Genomic DNA, 17,041 nt, shown 5'->3' with positions numbered 1-17,041 from the left:
TACAATATATACCCTTGCGCCTGTCTTACAGCAACAATCTGCACCTCCCACTCCCCACCCCCCATACTGCCCCTCATCCACTAATTTGTCCGCTCTACCCAAAATGCAAATGATTCAAATCATATGGGAATTAGATGAAAAGATGTGTGATTTTAAAAGATAAACTCGACTCTGGGAACCTTCAAGTTAAGAAAATGCTGGTTTGGATTTCAAATTATCTTATGTCTACCTCCCACTTAACGGCACTATTATAACCTTTTTCTTTCATATACATAACCATATTACTTCCTTCCAGCATCTGAGTAAAACTGCTAAGAAAAAGATTTGTGTCTATATCCAAAAGCCTCACTCGCACTCTCCATCGAGGTGTGCACCAGACTGCTTTCTTTCTTCCACTGAGACCAGTTTCATAGACCTGGAATTTGAATCATTGATTCTCTAGTGATGAGCAATCTTGTCCTCCGGGACATTCAGCAACATCTGAAGACATTTCTGATTGCCAGGACTGGCAGGATGCTGGCAGACATCCTGCAAGACACAGACATGCCTCCACCACACGACTCCTGGTGTTTGAGATGATGCTTGCCACAGGGTAGGTAGAAAAAATGCCCATTAAACTAACAGATTTACATATGAGGAAACTGAGGTTCAGAGTGATCAGATATTTAGTAAACAGCAGAGAATGGAAGTCAAGTCTTCTTACCAAGCCCAGGCTCTACCTTCTTTACCTTCTAGTAGTTTAATATTTTTCAAAAGACTTTTTAAAAAGTCTGTATCCTTTGACTTAGCAAATCCAGTTTTAAAAACTTATCCTAATAAGCTATCACACAGTTGTACACCGATTATGTGTGCATATTATCATTATTCAAGAGATAAATTTTAAAATAAATCTTTCTATAGTCAGAGGAGTGTTCCATTCCCACTCAAGGGAATGTTACTAAATACAGAAAAGCATACACATATTTATCAACAAGAAAGGATACTCAAGACATATTGTTATATGACAGAGGAGCAGAGTAGTCCAATCCCGTGTGGATACACACATTTCCATGGGAAACAATATGGGAGGAGGAACATCAAAATGTTAGTGATAATTTTTCTAAGTGGTTAAATCTGTGATGATATTACTTTTTCTTTTTGCTTATGCATATTTTCTAACTTCTTAAAAGTAGACATGGTTTGGGGACTATGGGGAGGTAGAAGGGAGACGCTATTAAAAATCCATAAAGTTTCTATCTACCCTGTCTCTTGGTTAAAGAATGAAAAACGCTATAAATTTACTGGACAGGAATATGATTTCTTTCGACTTAGGAGTAGCAGTAGTGATCTTTTCTTTTTCAGAGAGAAAAGATTTACTAAAAAAGAGAAACCTAATAGCTAAAGAAAGAAAGTTGTCAACAGCAACTAACAATATAGACTCTAATAAAACCTGGACCACAGAAAACCAGGACCAAAATGCTTTCTAAGTCTAATGCACAGTTATGCTGAATCCATTTTTTTAAATCTACAAACAAAAGATTGTTATCAAACTAATCTCCAATATCAGGTTTTAAGCTGAAAATGAAATGATCTGTGGAAAATACAAAGAACCTTCCAATTCCACTTATTAAAAAAAATGTACTGTTAAGACATCTGCCATGCTTACTTATTACTACCTAGGCCATATGTCTCCAAGTCCACAAAAGCACTAACTGTTGGAAATATCTGATTCTCAAGTGCACACACACATCATGAGCAATGTTTATCTAGCTTCAATGGCACTGAGAACCTGGTGGCTGTGCGAGCGTCTCTGCCAGATTGTTAAACAGTAGAGCCTACTAATGCAGCAGCTGGCAATGAGCCACTGAATTCCACTTTAATGCTTGACTAAGAGCTATCGTGCTGCGATTCATGGGGTCGCAGAGTCGGACACAACTGAGCGACTGAACTGAAACTGAAACTGAAGAGCTATCTGACTGACATACAACTGGTTGCTTACTTTTACCTGGCTGTACTGAAATCTCAAGCTCAGGAGCTTTGCGATTTTACTTTCTGCTTACATTGAAAGGTCAGACCACTTATTATATTTTTTAAGTTTTACTAACATAAAAGTTTGCTCATAAAGACAACTCTGCTGGTTGTTTCTGTTTTTTCCCCAACTACTTAAAAAAAAAATCACTATTCATCTACATCATCTTCTTAAAAGATTAAAATACTACTTAACATTAATATATGTGTTAAGTTGATTTTCTCTCATAAACTTCAAGAAGTTAGTGGCAAGAACCTGCACACACACAAAAAAACCACTTTTTAAATTTTGCATTAAAAATTATAACATATGCTTGGGGGACCACAGGCCAGTCACAGCAATCGCTTTAAAGTATTTCACCAAGACACATACAAGAGATTGGTAACAGTACACACACATTAGGACTGACATATATACCGTATTATATATAAAACAGACAACTAATGAGCACCTACTGTGCAGCACAGGGACTTCTACTCAATGTTCTGTGCTGACCTAAATGGGAAGAAGGAAATCCAAAGAAGAGAGCACATATGTATACGCATAGCTGATTCACTTTGCTGTACAGCAGAAACACAACACTGGAGTAAAGCAACTATACTCCAAGAAAATTAATTTTTAAAATGCTTAAGATGAAAAAAAAGAATACTCATGCACACAAGCAGAGAAAGCTATGGTACAAAAGGTTTAAGACAGTTATCACTATGTAGAGGGATTATGAGAAGCTATGTACCTTTTTAATGTTTTGCTTATTTATACATTTTTTTCCTACACAGAATATGTAATATTTAATAAATGTTTGAATATGAAAAATTTTTAATTCATAAAAACATAAAAATATTCCAAGATAGGTGAATAATTATGTACTAAACTGACTGTAATTATCTCGGAAAGACCTTAAGAAAGTCCATGAAAATATAAAATTCTTTACTTTGATGTAATAATCTAAATTTTTCTGTTAAGATACTCATTGCATATAAAACCAATGCATTTACACTTGTACAACAGGCATCTAAACAGAAATACCTAATACCTTAAAGTAAGCCATGTTTTCTGAAATATAATATATTCAGACACACACAGATATACACACACATACATACATACACAAATACATGTTCTATATAAATGCAGAAGTAGCTAGCATTAGGAAGAACTGAATACTTTTTTCCTAAATTAGACTTTGTCATTTAACAGGAAGAATAGCTCATTGAAACAGAATAGCAACTAAGGAGGATGATAAATCAGTTTGAAATAATAAAGAAAATTCACTGACTAAAAACCAACTCTGGAGCTGTGAAAGCCATCTTTAAGGATATAGTCAAAATGATTTCAGGAACCTGTCCCTATGTTCAATGGATTTAATAAGTAATTCTAAATTTAGAACTATTAATTACCATAGGGATCACTAGAGATCATCAAGGCAAAGCTTATTAATAAATGAGGAAAAAGCAGATCCAGGCAGTTAACTGACTGGGCAAAGACCACGGGCTTGAACCTGGCTCTCCTCCTGACCCTGCTTCTCCTGCTGCAACCAAGTCTCAATGAACGTGGCCACCTGCTTCTGTAAATAACATTTACTGGAACGCATTCACATATACTGCCTGTGTGCTACAAAGGAAGAGTTGAATAGTTGTGAAAGATACCTTATGGCCTAAAAGATTTAGTATCTGATTCTCTACAGAAAAACATTTGCTGATCCCTGAAGTTTTCTTAACATACAATTTAAAAGTTTCAGAACACATAAATTCTATCAATAATAAACTATATTATAATAAACAGCAATAAAATCAGAACCACTACTGTGGTTATTACTTTAAACTACTTTAGGAGGATTTAATTCCCCCATCCCAAGAACTGACTATTTGTCCATTTTCCATGTTTTGATATGTACATCTTTAAGAAAAACTATAAAACTTAGAACCTCCCAAAGGAGAAATCAAGATCTGCTTATTTTAACTGAAAGAGAACTCATGTACATTCCTTTAATAGAGTACTTCTCATCTACATAAACATATTTATAGATCACCAGCTACATGGGAGACAGTCTAGTAGATAAATCTAAATGAACTGAATGAGAAATGTCAAACATAGGGCAAAATATTTTAGAAAAAGTCAAATATACACACTATTTTCCAGCAGAATATCTAAAGCACAACAGACAGACATCTATTTAAATGTCAAAAACATCTGCCCTATTAATCAGTTGATTCAGTAAATGTTTAGGTTTTACCTTCCTCTTCCCAGAAAAGAAAGTGAGCTGGCTCCAGCTAACCCCATTAGTAACAGATGCTTATACAACACAGTAACGTAAGCTTCAGGGAGATCTAAATACAAAATACGATTTAAACAAAAGTAGTAGGCTGCTCAGGGAAAACAAGTGTATTTAAGGAAGGAAGAAGTCCCTACGGTAGGAAATCAATAAAAATTATGAATCCACTAGTTAGAAGACAATATGGGATGGGGTTATATATAAACACCATTCTTTTTTAGAGAACCCTGGACTGTTCATTATAAAATGATGTAGAATGTACAACAGAACAAAAAATTGCAGTACCTACCTGAGGGCACATATGTCAAATCAAAGCGTGCGCGCGCGCGCGCACACACACACACACACACACACACACACACACACGACCTGGGACTTAAATCAGAAGAAAACCTGGGTTCAAACCCCTCAACTGCCAACAACTGTTAGCACTGAGCAAGTCACTTTTCAGTGACTCGATGTCCTAGGTTTTAGTCTGCTCCTTTATAAAATAAGTGATTTGGACTAGGTAGCCAAGTTCCTTCTAATCCCCAATTAGCATACTTCCAAGTAACTGTTTATTAACTCACTGCTGCATGTCAAGTCCATGTTAATGGTTTAATTATGTGTAGAAATAAGTGGACTTAGAAGAGGTATTCTGGAAAAATAAACCCTATCAAGCATCACTCTTTCAAACACATGAAGATGTACAAGATGGAGCTTAGTCTGCTCTGCCTTATAAAAGAAATGAAATCCTATTTTTCCAAGCTCCATAAATTATCTAACTAAACTAGATTACATTAGCCAGTTCATATATTCTCTCCAATTCTTGGTTCTTCCACCTCCAACAATAACTGGTCTTTGTAAGGAGTAAAGAGAACACACCGGGGTGAAGAGCTGAAAGCCTTCCCTCTGAGGTCAGGAATAAGACAAGGATGCCTTCTATCACTGATTCACAAACCAGAAATGAAAAAAGCAATAAAACCACAGAAATAAGACATTTGCAAACATGTAACTGGAAAAGAACCAATTTCTTTGACATATATGTGTGTGTCTATTGATTGTTAAAACCACAATATTGTAATTAGCCTCCAATTAAAATAAATTAAAAAAAGAAAAAATAGGCAATTAAAAAAAAATAAAGAGAAACTGTATTTAGAAAAAAAAAAAAAAAGGCAACGAGGGAAAAATAAGCAATCCAATTTAAAAAGAGGTGAAAGATCTGAATCAGAGCTCCAAAGGGGGGCTCCAAATGGGCAATGAACATGTGAAAAGGCCCTGAGCCTTGTTCATAATATACAAAATGGACACTTAAAATACAGTGAGATATCACTATACACTCATCAGACTTTAAACAATAATATTTCTGATAATACCAAATGTTGAAAGAACGCAGGGTCACCAGACTACATTTGGCATTTGGTGTACACGATGCAGGGCTGTGTGACAGGACTTAGCAGCTGAGTATGCACGACAGTGTTCATACTTTATGACCAAACAAGTCCACCCGTAAATACATCCTGAAGAAATACACACTTAGAGGCACGTACAAAAGAGCTCACAGCAGCACTGCTTATTAAGAGCTAAAGCCTGGATATAACCCCAATGTTTACCAATTGAATGGATAAAGTAAGAAACAAAAATATGATGAAATACTACACAACAATTAACTAAGGAAGCATGCAACTATATACCAAAAAAATGCTGACTGGAAAAAAAAGCAAAACAAAAGAATATTCGTGCTATCATTTCATTTGTATGTTCAAAAAATACAGAAAAACGGTATTTTCTAAATATGATTTCTGTTATTTACATACACACTCAGAGAAGATAAATCTATTTCTAAATGCAAGGAAATGATTATCTCTGGGGAGAAGAGAGGTGACTGAACCAGGAGGTGTTACGGTGGCAGCTTCTGGGGAGCCGGCCACGTCCTGTTTCCTGACCAGGCGGTGAATACAAGGCTGGTCACTTCACACTTGTAAGTGCACATGCACAAGTGTACACGCAAACTACACCTGCCCAGTTCCTGGCAGACAACAGATAGCCAATAAAGCCAACCCCTTCTTATTAATGAGGATGATATTCTGACTACTGCTGATATAATCTTCACTATTACTACTAACTTCTCCTCTGCAGATTATACACAGGGGTTTCCATGGAGGCTCAGTGGTAAAGAATCCACCTGCCAATGCAGGAGACGTGGGTTCAATCCCTGGGTTGGGAAGATCACCTGGAGTAGAAAATAGCAACCCACTTTAGTATTCTTGGCCTGGGAAATCCCATGGGCCTGGTGAGCTATAGTCCATGGGGTTGCAGAGTCGGACACGACTTAGTGACTAAACAACAAGACTATACAAGCTCCCTGACGACCTCAGCTCAGAGAGAAGGCACAGAGAAACGGCCGGTGCTAAAGAGGAGAGCTCACTGGCGCCGCTGCTCTGTCTCCCCGCTGTGCAGACTTGTAAATGCACTGGTCTCTCCCTTCTCATGCAGCTTGTACTATCCTGACCACGGAAGTTTGACAGGAACCGAGGTTTCTCCCTGTGGGTGATTACTCCTTCAGCAAGGTTCCCACTAGCAGCAGCAGGACTCCTGAACTCTGCAGGGTGAGCAAGAGTAACAGATGAGGTGTGAACTGGGTTTAGTAAAACCTAACACTGAAGGTAACAGAAAAGTGCCAGCTCCTCCCCGTGCCCACCTCTGAAGTGCTCTCTCACACCCGCGATCCAGAGACTGCTCACAGGTCACTGGCGGCCCCTTCCCTCAGCGGGCAATGGAAGGCAAGCACTTACACACAAGGCAGCGAAATACACGAGGTCATGACATCGAATGCTCACTGTATTCTCAGGGCAAAAATTTTTTTTAAGAGAAAAAAATACATGTTTTAAAAGAGGTTAAATTTTAAATCTTGCCAAGTACAACAGTAAGGCATTATATAAACTCTTTGATATTTCTAACTTTTGAAAACAAAAGATAAAACCTTCTGGTGATTTTTAAATTCCTTTGCAATCAAAGAGAAAACTGTCAAAGAGATTTCACTTACAGCTTCTTACTGATGCACAGGGAAGAGAAAAGTTTCCAGAGGAGAACTGAAGCAATTTAAGCAACTGGGGTTATAATTACTAACTTAATCACTCCTTATAAAAAGTTTTATAATATTTAACATCTGACTAAAACAAAACCTAGATGCATCCTCTGTTGGGCAAAGAAACTGATCTAACAGTATAATTAAAGAATCATATGAGGGAGGAAATAATACAATCAAATGTATGACAATGTCCCCGGAATTCTGAGGAAAGGAGAAGGTGCATCTCCTTGGGGCGGTTAGAGGGCCTTCACGGACAAGGAGGAGGCCTAGGGAAGCTGGGGGAGAGCAGAGGACAGCCTTGGCCAGGCAGTTCAGGGAAGAGAGATGGGAAGTGTGTTCAGGGGGCAACAGACAAGTCGGCCTGGTGCTGGTGGGGCCGGGGGTTAAGGGGACACCCACTAGGAGGGAGGTGAAGGCGCAGATGGTGGACAGGTGTGGGTGCTCCAAGTTCTGACCAGCCTTGGGATTCTTAGCAGCACGTCTTAAAGCTGAAGGCACGCTTATAACTTTCTGAAGGAATAGGCTATTCTAATAAACGTGATGGAAAAAGAGCCAGTGAATACTGACTTGTACACTTCAAATGGAAGCAGTTTGTACTGTGTAATTTATGCCTTCACAAAGTCGACTATTCACACTGCAACAATTAAAATCAAGGACATGCTCTCTTTACTAATAATTCTCTTTCTGTGCTCCATCATTGTGTGAGGAAATGCACTGAAAGCCAAGCCGCCATGATTATTTAACCAAGTCCTTTACAGACATCCATCGTATCTTGCTACAGTAGTGTAGCAAGATAGCAGGCCTGATCACAGCTCTCCTGCTCATCACTGCAAAAGAACCTTCCAAAAGAATCCACAGCCTTTCCTTCAAAAAGGATCAATGTGGACCTTAAAGTCCTCTACAATTTGAGCTCAATCTACCATTCTGGTCTCTTTCCCACGACCTTCTATACACAGACATAGATCTTTCTTCACTCTACTGCTCACTCTTTTTCTAAATAAACCCTGTCTTTATTTTCGGTTACGTTCTCAAGGTGTTCTCTCCACAGGACACACTCCTCACAACCTCCATCCTACCTACACGTCAGTCCACTCAACTGCTACATTCAGTGTGGAGTGTCTTCTGAAAGCCTCTGCAGGGCCCTCTGCACTCTCTCAACTGTGCTGATTGTGAAGTCAGACTGTGCAAGAAAGCTAAAACCACCACTCTTTACATCAGGAATAATACTTGCCCTCGAGGAACTCACAGGAATCTACACCCACACATATGCACCTGATTACAAGTCATACAGGACCAGACAGATATAGGACACACTCTGCAAATACTGGTTCAAAGAATGACTATTGCATATCATGAGTATTTCCAAATCATCCATATATAACTATACGGATAAGGTTTAGCCTGCGTGGATTAAAAAACAGGAAGAGATTTTACCTTTTCAGTTGTAAGAGGTTTTGTAGGCTTTTCTGGCTCCTTTTCTTTCTTTTTCTCTTCCTTTTTTTTTTCCTTTTCTTTCTAAAACACAGCCGAAAGTTTTGATAAGTTCACTTTTTTAAAAATGTCAGCTCTTCATACATTTTTATTAGTTGGAGTCATCATTTGAAGAGAGTACAAATTTCAATGATGACAATATTCAGTGATACTGAGATATGAAAGAAAGCACAGCAAATTCATACTGTCATCAAGTATGTTAATAACACAATAAAGAATAACTTTCCTTAAAAAATTAAGACAGAAGTGAGACAATTTAGAACTTGATATTTCAGAATTTAAAACAAATGCAATTTCTATTCAATAAATTCTCATTGCATCTTTACATAAAGTTAGGTTTCCTAACAGCAACCAAGAAGCTGAAATTTGAATACAAAGAAAACAAAAACTAACTCAGAAGAGAATTCTTTATCAACCAGATGAAGGCAGATTACAACATGTAAACATGAGAAGAAAAGTGTAAAATCACTTTAATTTTTTTTTCAATCACCAGAGTGTTGTGGTATTTTTAAAGGACAAATACGATGATTTTCTCTTGAAAATAACGTTGAAGATAGTGCTTGGGGACCAGAACGAGCTGACTGGTTTGCATATATGATACAACCCAGTCAAAGTAAACTATAATGATATTATAAAGTTCACAATTTGCATTTTCAAGAAGGATGAAGTAAGATATAATGATAAAAACTTAAGGGCTATAAACAGGTGGGAAAAGGAAAATGAAGTAGATTAAACAACGAGCATTTGTAAGGCATATGGAGGGAAGAGATACCTAGAAATTTACAATCTGATGATAATGCAACTGAGTGCTGATCTAGACCTTAGTCCCTGGCAGCAAAGACGAAAGGATAAACTGCTGAACCTAGAAAAGGCAGGAAAATAAACACATGAAAAACTTGGTGAAAATGCCTAAATGTTGCATCTGCACCTATACCTTTAAAAATGGTGCTTGACACCACCTCTCTCAAGAGAAGAATCTTTACTATTTGTAAATTGGGAGAGTCAACACCAGCAATTCCTAAGCCAAAATGGTAGAGATAAAATTAAAGCTCCTATGGGCCAGGCACTGTGATAAGCACTTTACTGTCTAAGTCAATGTTTATAATAATGTCGGAAGAAAGTCCTCATTGTCATTTTACAAATGCAGAAACAAAACTCTCAGGAAAGTGACACACAGAGCCGATCGCAGCAGGGCTGAGCTCCTCCGTGCTCGCTGCCGTCCAGTGGGCTCTGCTTCCCCCACACTGTCCTCCCCACGGGGACAGCGGGCACCTCCTGAGCCCTTCTCAAGGGCTAGACACTGTGTGACTCACTGAGACCCACACAAGAGCCTTCCGAGGTAAGGAACATCACCGCCACTGTGTAAGTGAAAAATAAACAGGATGTGCAGAAGTCCTTCAGATATCATGAACTGTTTACCAGACACCAGTCAAGTTTAGGGAGGAAAGCAATGTAACTAATATGCTGCAGCCCCTCAAAGCTCTTAGTTATTTCTCAAGGATGTCACTGTCATGAGATGGGGAAGAATCCCATCTTTTTAATCACTATGACTGGTGGGTACATCTGAAATCACCAAAAATAAATTAAACCAGTTCAGTTCAGTCGCTCAGTCATGTCCAACTCTTTATGACCCCATGGACTGCAGCACGCCAGGCCTCCCCGTCCATCACCAACTCCTAGAGCTTACTCAAACTCATGTCCATTGAGTCGGTGATGCCATCCAACCATCTCGTCCTCTGTCGTCCCCTTCTCTTCCTGCCTTCCATCTTTCCCAGCATCAGCGTCTTTTCAAATGAGTCAGTTCTTCACATCAGGTGGCCAAAGTACTGGAGTTTCAGCTTCAACATCAGTCCTTCTAATGAATATTCAGGACTGGTTTCCTTTAGGGTTTCTGACTTTTCATACTGTTCATGGGGTTCTCAAGGCAAAAATACCAAAGTGGCTTGCCATTCCCTTCTCCACTGGACCACGTTTTGTCAGAACATGGCATGGCTCATGTGGCTGTGGTCCATGTGATCAGTTTGATTAGTTCTCTGTGATTGTGGTTTTCATCTGGTCTGCCCTCTGACAGATAAGGATAAAAGGCTTATGGAAGCTTCTTGATGGGAGAGACTGACTGTGGGGGAAACTGGGTCTTGTTCTGATGAGCAGGGCCACGCTCAGTAAATCTTTCCCTAGCCTTTCCCTTCTCCAGAGGATCTTCCCAACCCAGGGACTGAACCCAGGTCTCCCACATTGCGGGCATATTCTTTATCAGCTGAGCCACAAGGGAACCCCAAATTAAACCAGCTAGCTGTGTTTAACCAAGGGAGAGCACAATTTGATGTCTTATACACTGGAATTTCAGTTGTCAAAATATGGCTGTAAGCAACAATTTTATGACATGGGCCTTGAAGTCACATTAAAAACATGGGTTATAGTCAAAATGGCCATCATCAAAATACCCACAAACAATAAAAGCTGGAGAGGGTGTGGAGAGAAGGGGATCCTATACTATTGATGAGCATGGAAACTGCTATAGTCACTACAGAGAACAGTGTGGAGATTCCTTAAAAAACTAAAAATAGAGTGACCATATGACCCTGCAATCCTGCTTCTCAGCATATATGCAGAGAAAAACATGATCCAAAAAGATACATGTGCCCCAATGTTCATTGCAGCACTGTTTAAAATAGCCAAGACATGGAAGCAACCTTAATGTCCACCAACAGAGGAATGGATAAAGACGACGTGCTGCGCACACACAATGGAATATTACTCATCCATTAAAAACAATGAAACAGCCATTTGCAGCAACATGGATGGACCTAGACAGTGCCATACTGAGTAAAGTAAGTTAGAGAAGGAAAAATATTAGATGACATCCTTTATACGGGGAATCTAAAAGGAAATGACACAAATGAACTTACAAAACAGAAACAGACTCACAGACTGGAGAACGAATTTATGGTTGTTGGCAGAGGGAGGATGGGGAAGGGATAGTTAGGAAGTCTGGGATGGACGTGTGCTCACTGCTATATTTAAAATGGACAACCAACAGGGCCCTACTGTATGGCACAGGGAACTCTGCTCCGTGTTATGCTGCAGCCTGGATGAGAAGGGAGTTGAGTGGAGAATGGATACATATAGTATATGTAGGGCTGAGGCCCTTCTCTGTTCACCTAGAACTATCACAACATTGGTTGTTAACAGGCTATATACCTCAATACAAAATAAAAAGTATAAATACAAGAAAAAAAGTTTTTAATAATAAAGAAAGGAGACAAAAATAAGGAACTTAAAGGCAGGCAACTCATCAGGTGACTGATCTATTTAAGATACAAGTTTCTTAAGGGAATGCTGAAATATATATATTTTTTTAGGTTGGAGGAAATATATCTTTAGTATCAATGCTTCTGATTTGTTAAGGCAGTTGCTATTTCTTCTTTGGCTCTTAGTAGGATGAACCGAAATCTCAAAAATTTCTGTAAGTCCTTCCTGAGAGACAAATCTCTCTCTCTTTCTCCTGGGAATACCTCAAAACCAGAGCTGCTAGAAAAGTTAGATAAATGTGGTCTGAAGACATTAGTTTCAACCACTCTATGAAACAAGCAATATTCAAAATCTTATAAATAAGCTAAGATGCACCAGTAGCAGACCTTTCTAGGATCCTAACATTTAGTGAGCATTATTAAACTTTCATTTTCTATGTTTCCTCAAAAAAAAAAAAAAAACCCATGCGCTCTAAACACAGATCATATAGTTTTACCTACAGGTAACACCCGTCTTTAGAATCAAAAGCTGCTGAAAGACCAAAGAGTACTGTGAGAACCTAAGTTGTTTTAAACTATTTTCTCAGCAAGAATAAAACACAGCAGTGTTTGATATTTCAAAACAGTAGTTTCTGAAATTTGGTTATTACATAGCCAAATGATATAGTGAAACAGGAGACATTCTGCAAAAGAGAACAGGAAAAAATGTTCAAGTATTATAAGGCAAAGAAAAGTAGATCTTGGATTCATTAAAGATATGGTCTCTAAAACTTTTTATTACGCACTTCTGTCTCAAATGTTGTGAGCATACATACTCAATATATGTATGTATTTATTAATAAAGCACATGTAGTACTCTATTATACACATTATAAAACTACATAAAATTAGAAATTTTAAGAGGGTAAGAAAAAAAAGCATGAATAAACCTTCTGACGGAATGCCCTTAAACGCTGTCTAAATGGTGTCTAAATGCTGTCAGGCAAGACGACGCCACTAGGCCGGGTAAGACCCCGCTTTCCAGGACCTGGCGGCCAGCCCTGCACAGCAGACACATGACCTGAGGGTTTCCACCCTCTGAACAGGCACCGCGGCCACCCTTTCACGCCCTTGAGGCCACCTCCACCTCCTGCAGTGCTTCCTCTCTGCTCCTGACCCCTGACACCTACAACTCTCTGACCACCCAAGTCTCTCCAGCTCCAACCACGCCCTTCATGCTCCAAACCACCCCTCACTGCCTCCTCGGGACCCTCTTGCTGTGCTGTGAGGTTCAAGTGTGCCCAGCTCTCCACTCCCATGTCACCACTCAACACAGTGTACACGGACTGCCTCTGCACTCCTCCGCCTGGGATCTCTCCTCGGCCTCCAGACCTGTGTCTCCAACCTCCCGCCAGACCCCTCACAGGTGTTCAGTCACCTCACATTCAACACACCCAACTCTTAAGTCCGCCCCATCCCTATTCTCACCTCAAAGCTGCTCCTCCTCCTCAGCCTGGATCCCTTCTCCCTGGAGAGCCCATCATCTGCTTAGATGCTCAGGCCTGCAGCCAGGAGTCACCAAGGCCCCCAGAGCGCCTCCATGACTCACTCATCATACACCTCACAGACCCGATCTTCTCCGGGTCTTTGAAGACCACTCTCCCTTCCACTCCCTCTGCCTCCAGTCCAGCACATGCTCCCATCATTTCATGCCTGAGCCAGAGCAACAAGTCCTCAGGCCTCTTCTACATCCAGCAGCACAAAGTTCACTCTCCGGAGATGGTGGTGCAGACAGTCCGGAGGTGAAAACTGGTTCCGGACGTTCCTTCTACCCGTGGAAGGCACTGTGGAGCCAGGGCATCGGGTCAGAGCCCAGACGCGCCAACAGGCTCCCAGGAAGGCGCCCCTCCACTTCCCCCCAGCCACATGCCCGCCTTCTGCCACAAACCCCACTCGTCCTGCTCTGCCCGCAGGCTTTCTTCACAGGACACTTTCTCTGTCTGGACTGCACCCCAGTCCTCACAGGGAACGTCCAGGAAGAGTGCAAGGCGCGTCAGAATGAGGGCCCTGGGCCAGAGCGGCTCTGTGAGGGCTCAGCAATCACGGCCCCCATTCGGCTGCGCCAGAAAGCCCCGTAAGGTTCCCCATCTTCCTCTGTTAGATGGAAGCGTCTCCCCGGCAGAGGATACACCTTATCTGTCTTTGTATCTCACATGTCAAGTACACCATTTAGCAACGAGGAGACACAGACAAAGTGTGAGATTAAGGATGTCTCAAATTCACTATGGTCATTATAACAACAACAAAATGATAAAAGAGTCAAAAAAATTAAAACCTTCAACTATTTATAGGGATGACTTTAAAAGTCCATAATGGTATAGCACCATGCTCCCTACTCACTCCTACCCCACGCACATCTCAAGTTACCACTCTCTACAACAATGATGACTCTGCGCATACACTGTGTCTATATGACGGCTACTATGGCTTAAAAACAAGATGACATTAACGTTCAACAGTTTATAACAACAGAATCATAAAAAGAAAAATTTTAACCAAAAACTCTTCCTAGTAAATCAAAGAATTCAAGAGCAATTATAGAAAAGTTCCTTTAAGCCTAAGGTGGTAGTGGAAACAACAGCAAAAAACTAATTGCTTATTAAATGCTGAGATCTATCTATGGTACTGATAAATTAGTCATTCTGAAATTAAATACAGATTAAAGCTCTTTAATCCTACCTGCAGCATAGGAAAGCGGTCTTAAAATTGTTGTATTTAATGTATTTAATACTGGAGACCATTCAAAGCATAAACAACTATTACAGCATCCATAATAAACAACTAATACAGCATAAATGATGGCACGTTCACACCAAGCGTATGGACACAGCTGGCTAGAACACCACCATACCTCCAATTTGTTTTTCTCAACAGCAGCTTGTAGAGAAGGAGAGGATACCAAAGGCTGAAGAGGAGCATCAGAGGAGGCAATCTGTGGAATGCAGGTGGGAAGTCAGTAGGAAAAAACAAAAAGAAAGTAATCAGAATTACAGGCACAGGAAAGAAACAAACACTCATGCATTTCTGAGCTACAGAAGCACTTAGAAATATGTTAAAGGAAAATAATGCACCAAGAAGAGTGTTGCTTTTCAAGTACTTCCATGTGGAATTTCTGCAGGTAAAAGCATTTATTACAGAAAAGTATATGATTTAAAATGCATTTCACTCTAACATAAAATTTAAAATGCACTCAGACAAGATCATGCCCAAAGTATCTGAGAAACAATTGAGTGTGTCTGGCGGCTCTCTTTCCATCAGTGTTACTGCTGGAGTGCTCAGGCTGACACGCTGTTCCAAGTGGCTGGACAGCACGAACTGAGATCTTGTTCCCACTGACCATAATTGCTTTAAGAATGGAAAATAACACAAAGCTGAAACAGTACAAGTTAACGAAAGTTTTAATCAACTGTGTAAGAAAACAGAAAGAAGGCTGGGAGTGAAAAGAGTGAATTAACGCAGTGTAACAGCTAAGCAGCAGGCTTACTGAAAAGCCATGCGTACACTTCCTTCTTGGAGCTCCGTGTCCACAAACACCACCCCCAGGGCTGCACCGGCTGAACTGCCCCAAAGCTCTGTGAGACAGTTACATATGCAAAGGCAGTTACATATGCAAAAGCAATTTATACAGAGATAATTTCATCTAAAAGCCTTTTCACTCATCTTACCCAATTCCTACAAGAATAGTTGATCACTTTAATGGAAGCATTATCTTCCTGCTCTCTTTACTGCCAAAATATAACTGAAATACATTTACAAAATGTGTAGTAGATCTTTGGAGCTATTAAACTGACATCTCTATATTGCTCTATCATATCAACAGTGCCTATGAAGAATCTTTAAAAATAAAAGGTGCTATTACAGAGAGGTCATTAAGCAATGTCAAAATAACAATGTGAGATGGTAAGTTCTCATTCAATCTGCTTGTTACTGAGTTAGTTATGGCTGCAATTCTGAGTCACAACCCAAGCCCATTATCTTTAGCGGGTCTTCACGGGCACACTGTTAGCTCTGTTAAAAGTATACAAACTAGCCATTCGATGACAACCAACTGAAATTACACATAGGAGAAAATATTTAACAAGACAAACTGTGCCTTAAAGACCAGCTGCAAAACTAATTTATTTCACTGGACATTTCCCTGCTAGAGATATGGAGAAAACAAGAGATTAGAAAAAGCACATAAAATCACTTAAGATGGTATAAAGACCTTTCTGCCCAAATTTATGTAAAAGCTGAACATAAAAATATAACAAATAAATAAAGGCTTTTAATATGTTGAGTGTTACTAATTCAAGATAATTCACTGCAGAAGTATTTTTTTCTCCTCCTGAGAGGATGATAAACTGATTTTGCCACTTTTAAAATTCAGATGTTCACTGTTCACGGAATCTTGATTCAAAGTGGAATCAAGATTGCCAGGAGAAATACAGAGATAACACCACCCTTATGACAGAAAGCAAAGAGGAACCAAAGAGCCTCTTAATGAACGTGAAAGAGGTGAGTGAAAAAGTTGGCTTAGAACTCAACATTCAGAAAACTAAGATCGTGGCATCCAGTCCCATTACTTCATAGCAAAAAGATGGGGAAACAGTGGAAACAGTGACAGACTTTATTTTCTTGGGCTCCAAAATCACTGCAGAGGGTGATTGCAGCTGTGAAATTAAAAGATACTTGCTCCTTGGAAGAAACGCTATGACCAACCTAGACAGCATATTAAAAAGCAGAGATAACTCTTTGCCCACAAAGGTCTGTCTAGTCAAAGCTATGGTTTTTCCAGTAGTCACGTATGGATGTGTGAGTTGGACCACAAAGAAAGCTGAGCGCCGAAGAATTGATGCTTTTGAACTGTGGTGTCGGAGAAGACTCCTGAGAGTCCCTTGGACTGCAAGGAGGTCAAACCAGTCAATCCT

At 39.8% G+C, this 17,041-nt stretch overlaps 1 protein-coding gene across 5 annotated transcripts in view; it reads right to left on the bottom strand.

Moving 5' to 3' along the window:
* Positions 1 to 17,041, bottom strand: part of SMAP1 (small ArfGAP 1) — a 187,806-nt gene that overhangs the window by 62,278 nt on the left and 108,487 nt on the right. For 3 of the 5 annotated variants that reach the window (XM_055534776.1, XM_055534780.1, XM_055534779.1), the window contains 2 exons: positions 14,983 to 15,063; positions 8,785 to 8,865 (listed from right to left, as the gene is read on the bottom strand). In XM_055534776.1, coding sequence (XP_055390751.1) covers positions 8,785 to 8,865; positions 14,983 to 15,063 — 162 coding nt within the window. The remainder of the gene's footprint in view (positions 1 to 8,784; positions 8,866 to 14,982; positions 15,064 to 17,041) is intronic. The other 2 variants (XM_055534778.1, XM_055534777.1) reach the window with 1 other exon arrangement.

Source organism: Bubalus kerabau, chromosome 9 (genome assembly GCF_029407905.1).
Source record: "Bubalus kerabau isolate K-KA32 ecotype Philippines breed swamp buffalo chromosome 9, PCC_UOA_SB_1v2, whole genome shotgun sequence".
In the NCBI taxonomy this organism is placed as follows: domain Eukaryota; kingdom Metazoa; phylum Chordata; class Mammalia; order Artiodactyla; family Bovidae; genus Bubalus; species Bubalus kerabau.
This window is presented reverse-complemented; position numbering and strand designations above follow the sequence as displayed.